Genomic DNA, 12,111 nt, shown 5'->3' with positions numbered 1-12,111 from the left:
GAAGAGCCACTAATCTACAAATTTGATAATCCTTCTAGGGCATGTTCACAGAGAAGGCTTTGGCTGCGTGTTTACTCTCAAATAAACAAGCTGCACATGTTCTTAAGTTTCTCTTGAATTGGCAAAGGTAGGACTACGTTTGAAGATCCAGGCAGGTTTCCAAAGGAAGTACATACTGTACAATACTAGGAAAAACATACTTAAAAGTTACTAATTCTAACTGCAAGTGGGACATGGAGCCCATTTACTTACCCGTGGACCTCTCTTTCCTGATGGACCTGGGATACCTGCGGGACCTGGTGGACCCTTGGAAAACAAATGCCAAGATGTTAGGTACCGTAAGACACATCTTTTCTCACAAGTCTCATTAAGATTCCCACACTAGGGCTTTTTTTTTTTTTTTCAGTCTCCAGTTCCCAGCTGATGATGATTTTAAAGTAACATGAATCCCCTCACACTAATCAGCAGGGGTGAGAGTTGAAACTCAAGTGTCCTCTTTAATCTGGCCAGAAATGGCAGCAGGAAGTCTGTGACTTATGGTTACAGCCACTGTATCTGGTTTTTACAGGGACCATAACTAGTAGTTTTGTGGGTAATTTTTACCTAACTTTACTTTTACTACTGCAGGCGGAATTCAATTTAGGGTTTGGAGACCAACAACTACAGGTTTTTTCAAACACATTTCAAAAGACTTGCCCTGAAAAATTAAAGCACTGACCATATTATATTCTTTCAAAAGACTTATAGCAAGAATCTGTATAATGTGTTAAACTGTTATAATGAGATCCTTCTAGTATATTCAGTAATAAATCTGCCTTACATCAAACACAGCATACCAGGAGGTCAGCAACAGACTTAAATGGTTTGCAAAACAAAGTAGCAAAGCAAAAATTAACCCATTTTTAAAGGGTTCTGAGTTTTTTAAATGTTACTTATTAAATACATCAAATAAGAAATAGGAAACTACTACTTTACTTCCACTTGGAATGCTTTATGTCATCTTTTTTACTTACTTTAACAATCAACTGGGGCAAAATAACTGTTCATTTGGGATATGGTTAACACATTCATTCATTTATCTTTCGTTCACTTAATTGTCACTGAGCGCTCTGCTGATATGGAATTATTCTTGCTGTCTCTAGAGCATACACATATTCCATTTTACAAATATTCATTGAATATTGCCTTTAAAAGAGTAAGAGTATGAAATTAGACATATCAAAGTTAAAGTACTAGCCCTGTCATTAACAAGTAGCATGACCTATTGAGCCTCATTTTTATGCAGTGTTTTTTCTCATTTCTCATTCTTGATATTAATTACTCTTTGAAACTTTCTTTTATTTATCTTACATTTTGAAGTTTTGTAATGTTCTTTATATAGTTCAAACTGTCCATTTTCCTTTAATTGTATTTTTTCTTCCCCTATTCCCTAACTTGATAAAAACCGTTCATGTATTTCCTAATATTGAGAGATAAGTACTATTTCTATTCAAATTCAGACTGAGGGCATTCTCCTTTCTAGCTGTTCAAATATTTTAACAGCTAATATTTTATTACTAGCTTCCATCAAGAATTGACTTCCACTTATTTTTTTTTTAATTGGAATTCCTTTCACAGTTCTGGTTCCATTGTTATAATCAGAAATTAAAGGCTATTTATTTGAAGTCCCAAAAAATAAGAAAAATGAAAGACTAAACGGAAAATTAAAACAGAATGTCTAGTTTGGTTTATTTCCCTATCATACAACATTACAGCAAAAGAAAACACTATTCCATTCACAGTGAAAAGGTAATTAACATTAGATACTGGGGAAGAAAGAAAGTATATTTTATGTCATGATTGAAATATTTAAGTTATTTAATAAGCACTAAATAAAAATCATTTTAGCTTTCTTCACAATTTTGCATTTTCAAATCTTTGAGAACAGATTATTAATGGGGATTTCTAGAAAACAGGGAAGCAAACTGATCTTATATGTCATGACTGACTTGTTTGAGGAGAATAAGTTATTTTCCGTAAATAAACTTAAGTACTAAAAATGGCACTTTAACTTTGAGATTACTAGCTATTAAGAGCAAGTATAATTCAATGAAAAGAACAATGGTTTTGCAATTGTCCAGTCTAGATTCAAGTCATGCCTCAATCATTTACTAGCTGAATGACTTTAGACAAGCCAGTTACTCTTTTTAAGCCTTAGTTTCCTCATTTTAAAATACTGATGATAAAAATATACCTTTCAAAGTTCTTGTGAACATTAAAGATACTATAGGTATAAAATACCTATCACTATGGCCGATATATAGTAGTTAACCAGTAAACTATAGGGTAATGAATTTTTTAAAGGTGTATATGGGCACATCAAGTACTCAATTAATGTTAGTTGTAATATAATTACTAGAGTAATTATTATTACTAGTGTATAAATATATATATTAAGGCAAATATATTCACTAGACCAAAACTTCTAAAACATAGTAATACATGGTCAATTAATCTTGGGAGTCTTGTGTTTAAATTTCCTTTTTTAATACCTTCACTCACTCATTCATTCACTCATTCGATAAACATTAGTGAGCATCAAGCCCTCCTGCAGCTTACAGTCTAGATAAAAAGTACACGTTAACAGATAAGCACATAATTATACATTTTACTTGGTGATATGAAGGAAAAGAACAAGCAAGCAACAGAGAGATTAACATAGTGCACCTAATTTATTTGTGGTATCAAGGAAGACTTCCCTGAGCAAGTGCTAAGTTTGACTGAAAAGATAAAAAGAGAAAACAGGAGATGGCAAAATTCCAGAAAATTGGAAGAAAATGAATGAGGGCATAAGTAAAACCAAGCAAACCAAACAAAAAGCACAGTCTTATTGAGGAATTAAAAGAAGTGAGAGTAAGGGAAAGTGGACAAAATGAGGCTGCAGAGGTAAGAAGGAGCCAGATCACAACCGCATAGGTTATAATAAAAAGCCTTTCATTTACTCTAAGTGCTTTATTCTTCTGCCACTGAAGAATTTAAGCAGCTAAATGATGTGATGTGATTTGTGTTTTTAAAAAGATCACTAGAGAATTTACATAAAACATGGCAGAATGAGAACATTTTTTAAACTACCCTCCCTCCCTCCCTCAAAACCCACTGAAAACAACAAAAAAAACACCAAAAGAAAAAACATCATCTCCAACGAAACAAGGAAAAGACCACAACCACAAACCACAAAATATGATGATAATCTTCCAAATACTGAGAAACTTTGTGGTAAGGAAAGATGTTGAGAGATGACCAAAAACAAAAAACCTCCTCAGACCTCAAATCTTAGACAGGCTACAGATATCTAAATGTATATCAATCCTGAAAGTTCATTCCAAAAATTCTTTGATTAACAATGATGAGGTTTAAAGGGAACGAGAAAGCCACAATAGATATGATTAATGGCCCAGTGAAGACCCAGCTCCAAACAGCCAAGAGTAAGGAAGGTAGATTTGAAGAGGAAGAACCCACCATTTTTCTGATCTGCAACCAAACCTAATCCCAGGAGATTTTTGGTGGTGAGAAGGGATAAAAGACAGGAGCATAAATCATCATATTGGTTCTTAGAGGGCCTGTGAAACAAAGGGCTTCATAACAAATTGTACATGAAAATAAGAGAAGATATGTCTCTGGGTAGAGGACAAAATAAACACAATCAAATGGTGTTTAAAGGTAGCAGCTAAACCTTACTTCCCTTTGCCTTTCCCTGTACTATTCTAAAACAAATAGTGGCCCAGTTAGAGTTCTCTTTATTTTAAAAATGGCTAATAACCAGAAAGAAACCAGCGGACAATCTATACATACCTATCGAGGAGAGGGGGAAGTATGAGGACAGAAACATAAGTTAAAAGTAGATGAAAATTATTTATCAGAGGAGGAATTACTCCACACAACAGAGAAAAAGTTCAGTCATACAGATGCAAAGAATTTCAAGATGTGATTTTTCTATAAAAAGACAGCTTAAAGAAGAGTTATAAGAAATAAAAATAACAATGAAGGTAGTGAAATGTGAACTAGAAGAGTTTAAGAAAGACAGGAAAAGAGCAAAAAAGAAACCATTATAGATGAAAGCCATGCAAGATACAATAAAATCTGATTAAATACAACTGAAAAATCAATAAAGGAATGTGAGTGCAGAATAACTGAATTCACACAAAATGGAATAGAAGAAAGCAATCACATAGACATGCTTGTAGAGAAAATAATAATATCTATCATCACAAAGGACATCCAACATACATGTATGTTGGGGTGCCTGAAGAAGAAGATGGAAAAATGGAAAAGAAAAATATTTGAGGATATAAGGGAAGATGTTTCTATAATGAAATAAAAATAATCTTCATATCAAAGGAGTACCAGAAAAAACCTGATACAGACCTAAATAGGTTTAATGAACTTCAGAGATGATGAAAGAACTGCACAGGTGTATGGCAGAAAAAATCATCACCTACAGGTAGGAAAAATCAGGCTGGCTCAGAGACTTCACATAGTAACATCTACTTCAAGAAGTGGGGCAACAATCCCCACAAACTTCATCATTTCATCACCATTTACACTTTCATTAGCTTTTTAAAAATCTACCTTTAGTCTTCTACCATAAATTTAAGTTGGATTCATGAATTTAAATAACAACTTTCCCATCAGAAGAGCCGATGCATTTCCTCCACTGTTTTTCAGTACTCATCTTGACTTCTATGTACCTTTTGGCACTGCTGATCAATTTCTTCTCAAAACTCTCTTCTTGGGCTTTTGTCAGAGTACATTATACTCTTCTCTCCCATCTGACTGTTCATTCACATTTCTTTTTTTTTTTTCTGCCATAATCAGAAAGCAAACACTCCCCATGATTTTGCTCTTGACCCTGTGCCAAACTCCTTTCCTTGAAAATTATCTAACCCTATAGCTTCAACTATAATATTGATAGGAAGACTCCCCAATCTATATCCTTATCTTGATCTCTCTTTTCCACTTCAGCTTCTTAACTTTTCCAACAGCTGACTGAATTTCCAACAGTATCTTCAATGTTCTAACTTAGTTTGCTCTACTAAAATTGAATTCCTCTCTTAATTACTGATTTTAGTAATGGTATTACCATTTTCTCAATCCACAGACTTAAAAGTTAAGTCATCTTTGATTCTCTTCCTTTCTGTTTGGTCCCTAGGTCCAATTAATTTCCTAGTTCTATCGAATCTTTCTTCAAAATAGTTCTTAAATCCTACCTTTCCTCTTCATTTTCACTGCTGTCATCCTAGACAACATCCTAGTCTTGTAACATCAAGATGATAGCAGGAGCTTCTTGTCTGTGCTAGGCACTAGTAACAGACCGACTTCCCTATTAGTATCTCTGCTTAGAAACCTACAAAATTCCCCACAAGAACAAGATAAATTTAGAACTATCCGTTTGACAATTAAAAATCTCCACAACCTGACAACATTTAGCTTGGGCCTTATATTTGTCCAACATTATTCAGTCTAACATCATGAAAGAGTTTGAGCTTTAGAGGCAGGAAACCTGAATCCAAACCCTGGCTCCATCATTTATTAGCAATGTGGTTATGAGCAAGGAAATTAACTTTTCTGGGCTTCAGTTTCTTTACCTGAAAATGAGGATAATAATACCAACCTCGCCCAGTTATTTTAAGATAAGGTAAGGGCATGGTAGAGCTTCTGCCACAAAGTAAAAACTCAATAAATGATAGCTGTTATGCCACTTCTCCTATATAATATAAAATAGACCAGTTCCTTTTGCCTATCAAAATCTATCCATTCTTTGAGGCCTCAGTTATAATGAACTTTGTCCGCAAGAACCTCTTCTGAACAGCTCAGCCTTAAGTGATCTTTCATAGGGATCTCCTCAGAAAATATGTCTCTTATGAACATTTGTACCCCATACACTTAGTTTGTAAGCTCTTCTGAGAGTGACCGTGTTATACATATTTTGTGTTCCTGTTTTACCCATAGCAGAAACTAAGTAAATATCTGTTAAATATTACTGCTTCATCTACCAATGTTGAAATGACAATTTTGGGGTTTTTAGAAGAGCTTAATGCTCATTTCATCATACTGACTTTTTCTGAAGAAAGTAAATGGCTTCCATAACTATCGTTTAATATTACCTACCCAGTAGCTCAGTTTTATTACTAAGATGTTAATAATTAATTGCTATAGATAAAAAGAGTTTATTTCTCTATAATAATACATTCTTCAGATTTTATTTTAAAACCTTTAAACATTCACTCTAATAAGAATTGTGGAATACCTATCAAATCACTTCAAGCAAGAACCACAAAGGAAACATAAGCTAAGCAAGTGACATCATATTCTCTCATTCAATGGCTTCTGGAACCAAACCAATGACTCAAATTTTATTTTCATCAAAGAAACATAAAAGGCAAAAACATGTTCTTAATGTGATTTTAAATAGATTAAAATAAGTTTTAAAAGACTTAAAACTTTTTCAAATGTTCATCTGTAATTGTACCTATACAGCAAAAGAATTTCAGAGCTGAAAACATCTGTCTATTATCTCATAGTTTTGTTTATATATTGTTAAATAAGTGATTTGGCTGTTGTTTTTCTTTTTTCATTGAATAGACAGATGGGCTGTTAGCTATTTTTTTGTATCAAGTACCTGGAGATTTTATTAATTCATAAATGTAAATGAATATCATTAAAGATATAATGAAATATGTTATTCTTAACAGATACTAAACTATTTCATATTGAATGAAATAAAATGTTGCTTTTTTCCAGTCAGTGACTCACTACAAAATTATCTCTATCTAAAATAAATTTTTATACTCTATTTTAATCCGCTTGATATTATTTTGATAAAAGATGTGTTTAATGATTAACAGTTAATTTAATTGATGTATTTAATGTATTTTTCTTTAGTGTACTACAACTTTCATAGCCTTCTCTTAACAGGACTATGTATTAAGTCTACAGTTTTTCTATAAAGAATGCTGATCTATATTTAGCACTTGAATTCCTGGTTGAATTTCAACTGGACAAGAAAAACATATACCTTACTCACCACTTTACCAGAAATAAGTAACTTTTCAGTCTGCCAATAAAAACAACAACAACAAATACAACATTTGAGCCAGGGTTACATTCTGGTTGGATGAATTATAATAACCATAAATTCACTCACTATAGGCAAGATACATTTCTGAAACAGATCTGATCTGTTCTGTATTGCTCAATCTAGAGATTTCTTTTTGATAAGTTAATACATTAAGACAGATGTCAAAAACAACAACAACAACGACAACAACTTACGGGAGGTCCAGTGTCCCCTTTTGGCCCTCTTAGAGTCTCCATTTCGAGCATTGTATTAAGATCCTCATAATAATAATAATAATCATAAAGGTCCGTCTCATAGTTACTTTCGATGGGATAGGTAGCATCAGGATCAAATTCACCTTCTTTCCTTAGGTCAAGGTGATTGTCCACAGACGGCTCATCTGTCACTCTGTATAAGGTTGTGTTAAAAATCTGTTGTAGTTCCATGAGTTCATTAGTGTGTAGATTTGCTGTGATACCCTTCTTGAGATTAGTAATTGTTTCTTGTTTCATATGTGGAAGAACAGATGATATCTTCTTAAATGGTGACAAACCAGTTACTCCAGCATTATGTTGTGTGACATTGTCAGACACATTTGGGAGAGAACTAAATTTCTCCTTGCTATTTGTTCTCACCTTATTGAGATGATGGGTCACTGACAGGCTTAAATTTGTCTGAGTAGGTTCCTCAGTGATCGTTTCTTTGGCCTGAATTCCATGGTTTTCAAGATCCACAGCAGAGACATTGCTTGAATGAAAAGACGTTGACTGAGATTTTGCTATCCGATGTCCTTGTTGTTTACGGACCGTTGCAGAATCATTATTTATGATATTTGGGATGCTTTTGCCTTTGGTAAATGTGTCCTCTGACAGCACTTTTTCACCAAATTGTTTGGGCAAAGGAGAGTTTTCCAGTATCTCAGGTGGTACGATGGTTGTAGGAAGGCGGCTTATCTCAGGGCGACAACGCTGTTTCACATATCTGCAATAATCTGCAGATGCTTCTGCAGAAGGAATAATATCCAACTGACATACTATTCCTTCAAAATGGACAGAATTATTATTCATACTTCCTAAGGTAAACACACTGTTAGAATCAAAAGTCTGAACTTCCAAAAGAGTCTCTCTGCTAAAACATTTCTTTCCACACTCAACAAACAATGAGACAACTTGGTTTCTAACAGTAATAGCAAATGAGTGCCATCGTTCATTGTGAACACTGTAGTTGAAAAATACAGACTGCTTTCCTCCAAGGTACACTACTAATTTTTTAGGTAATAATTGCACTCCTAATTGCAGTCTACTTTTATTTCTAATGCTGAAGAGAAAGGCATTGTTTACTCTATGTGACTGCAACCCAATTAATATTGTAAATGGCTGTTCTAAGTTGACTGGTAAAATTTTCAAGAGAGGTGACTCGATGTAAGCATCATTTGTTAAAACGACACCTGATTCTGTTAAATGGACCCCCTGAGGTAGAGGTGTAGATGGTGATGGTACAGCAGTCACTGATGAAGAGAGTCTTACATCTTTGCCTGCAAGGCCTAGTTGATGAAGAATGTCTATGCCTGGGAATTAAAAAGAGAGAGAAAGAATCTTACTCTTAGGTTTTCATGTGTTCATATAAATGTTTGAATATGAGAACATATTTCTTGTCTGTATCAACAGTAACCCCTAAAGTAAGCATGCTCTGTCAACTTCCAGGTAATGAGAGATATGGAGAGGAAAAGTAAAATGTTATACTCAGTAATCTGAAACACACACATATACATACAACCGTGTGTGTGCACGCACGCACGCACACACGCACACCAATATTCCTAAACCCCAAAGTTAATAAATGTTCTCTCATTTTTCCTGATCAGTTTGGAATCTTATTTGTTACTCCAATGATATTACTTCTTTAACTAGAACTTAAAATTTTATGACTTCCCTGTTAAAGAGGAACAGGGGACACAGTTACCAAAAAAATTTATAATTTGGAAATCATTTTATAAATTAAGTTCACATAATCTTTTTTTTTTTTTTTAAAGATTTTATTTATTTGTTTGACAGAGATAGAGACAGCCAGCGAGAGAGGGAACACAGCAGGGGGAGTGGGAGAGGAAGAAGCAGGCTCATAGCAGAGGAGCCTGATGTGGGGCTTGATCCCAGAACGCCGGGATCACGCCCTGGGCCGAAGGCAGACGCTTAACCGCTGCGCCACCCAGGCGCCCCCACATAATCTTTTAAACTATAGTTTTTCAGGCTATTTTCCCTTATAGCCTTCTGGGAATTTACTAGTCACATAAAAGTTTTCCCTATGCCTAATACCTTAACTTTCCTACATACAGAGTATTCAGTCACCTTGATATCTCCTAGACAGGAGAACTTTAATTCCTATTGTTGATGATCACATACTTTTTCTTTCCCTTCCAAGTTTCTCTTGCTTCCATTATTTTCTCAGTCCTCCATAATAATTTTTATCCAAACAATTTTTAGACTCTTTTTCAATATTTATTATATAATATAGATTTTATGTAATACACATTTTATATAATTATGGTCTTTTCTGGTTTATTTTTATTGCAATGTTACTTCTAGCATACTGCTTATCTCCCTTATCCAGTGATAAACTCTTGGAAGACAGATTCTGTGTCTGATTCATTATTGGATATCTACTATTCTTGCCTTGCAAATAGTTCTACAATTTCTAAATTAATAAATTTACCTAACCAGAATCTTACCAGATGCCACATTTATCTCTAGAGTCTTATAAAATTAAATACAATTTGTAAAGAATGATGAGTCATTTCTTAGAGATACAGAACAGTTTAGTCAGCCATATGATCTTTATGATTTTGGGGGTTATAAACCTCCCACCTGTATCTTTGTACATATATAATCATTTCCAACAAGAAATGTCAAAGAATATTAATTTATAACTGTGATAAGTGAGAAAAAAATAAAAATTTTTGAAGATTAGCCAAGAAAATTGTGAATCATCTTAGTTTTTCTTTTATAAGTTATTAGTAGATGTTTGATAATTCTGTTTATTACAAATAGCAAACATAATGGCAAATATAACTCATACATAATCTAGCAATACAATTAAAATGTTTTCTCAGCAAAGAGTTTTATAAATAAAATACTTGTGTTTTTGTTTTAAGGTTAGAACAACCATCATTTTATTTATAAAGTATAGTTTTATAATAGTTTTAAATGCTGTGAATGTTAGTATCTAAGAGACAGTATGACAACATCTCTCAATCTTTTCCAACAAAACATTAGTAACAGCGGTTTAGAATTATATACATCTCCAGGAATTTGGGGGAATATTTTAAAGAGGCCCCATAAAAACACAAAAAAATATCTTGACTTCTCATACTTTATAATTATAATTTAAGAAAAACTTTAATTTTACTCCATAATATGGCTATTTTTTAAATATAAAACATAAGTTACCAGCTAAATCAGTTAACTATTCCCACTTCCAATCTTCATTGAAAATTTTTACTCTTGAAACATATATCTGCTTAGTCTGTGACTTCGGGTACTCTTGTCCAATGATATCTGCCTCTGTGAGTGTGCATATCTCAATCTGAGAAGTAAACTATGTTAGAAACACTGCTCCTATGAAAATCACAATGCTTAATGTGTATACAATCATATTATGTGAAAGTTATCATTCTAAGATGCCATATAGGCTATCTTTACACAAAGGAAGTGCCACATTTATGTGGTATAATAACAAGGGCTGCTCCTTGCCCAAAGAAAACTTCTTGCATTTAACAATAACCCCTGCTATCTAGTACCTCAAATTTCTGATGCTATTAAAGGAAATATTACTGGAAAGAGTATTATTTGAAAACTTCATTATATATATATGTATGTGTTTTTAATATTTCATATATATCTTCCTTTAATTCTATTTTGAGTTTTTACAACAAATTGCTGAGTTTAAGAAAAAAAAAAGTCTTTGAAAAGTTGCTATTCGGTAAGTGTCTTGTTATTGAACCATCCTTGCATTCCTGAAATAAAATCTCCTTGATGGTTGTATGTTATACTTTTGATACCTTGCTGGGTTCTTGAAGAATAAAGTATGTAGAACCATCACGTCAATATTTATAAATTAAGACTGGTCTGTGTTTTTTCTCTTATTGTACTATCTTTATCAAACTATAATATTGATTCATTATTTTCTATGGCCTAATTTAAATAGAATTTATTAGGCTAAGTTTTAAAAACATAAAGTACAAATTCAACACCATTCTCTAATCACAAGGCTAACAAGTTAGATTTTGATAACAAAATTAGAAAACAAACAAACAAACAAAATCCTTTAACTGAAAATGTAAAGGTTTTCTCCTAAATCATTTGGGTCAATGGGAAAATACAAATAAAAACTACATGGTTTTTAAAAAACAACAAAAATGAAAATACTGCAGATCAAAATCTATGGGATATGGTTCTAGAATTATCTTTTAGAAAGAAAGATTTATATTTTTATTCTGTTACCTTTAAAATTATAAATGTACACAATGTCCCTAGTTCTTTTTATTTAGACATATCTACTATTTCTTTCCTATGAACAGTGTTTCCTTTATCTTTTCCTCCCTCCTCCCCTTACCCTTACCATCTAATATTAGCCAATAGAATTAGCTTTCTTAGCATTTACTTTTTTATTATTAAATATCCTGATAGTATTTTTATTTGCTTTATCAGCTTTGGATAATATTAATTCCCAGATTCTACATATGAGCCAATCAGCAAACTTAATGTACTTCCTGTCTTTTTTCCCTCTTCCCTTCCCATTTGTCAGTGATTGTACCATTCCTACATTAATTCATATGGTAACTTATATGCAATTCTGCTCCCACATTTTCTTCTGATAAATAGAGCCAGGCTTTTTATAGTCATTTTCTCAGATATTTGTTTTTTGATGAAGTTTATCCTCTACTACTCTCCTCAAGAAGCATTCATGGGAAAATTTTCTGGATGTTTGACTTTTTAGAATTGTTTGTTGGTAGCCTTGTA

At 33.0% G+C, this 12,111-nt stretch overlaps 1 protein-coding gene across 1 annotated transcript in view; it reads right to left on the bottom strand.

Annotated features, from left to right (window-relative positions):
* Window positions 1–12,111, bottom strand: part of COL24A1 (collagen type XXIV alpha 1 chain) — a 366,899-nt gene that overhangs the window by 331,832 nt on the left and 22,956 nt on the right. Inside the window, exons 3-4 of the mRNA XM_057310505.1 lie at window positions 7,312–8,663; window positions 253–306 (exon numbers count right to left, since the gene is read on the bottom strand). Of these exons, the coding sequence (XP_057166488.1) occupies window positions 253–306; window positions 7,312–8,663 (1,406 nt within the window). The remainder of the gene's footprint in view (window positions 1–252; window positions 307–7,311; window positions 8,664–12,111) is intronic.

The sequence above is a fragment of the Ursus arctos genome, unplaced genomic scaffold (assembly GCF_023065955.2).
Source record: "Ursus arctos isolate Adak ecotype North America unplaced genomic scaffold, UrsArc2.0 scaffold_12, whole genome shotgun sequence".
NCBI classification, from domain to species: Eukaryota; Metazoa; Chordata; class Mammalia; order Carnivora; family Ursidae; genus Ursus; species Ursus arctos.
The sequence above is the reverse complement of the archived record's forward strand: the minus strand, read 5'-3'. Positions and strand labels throughout refer to the sequence as shown.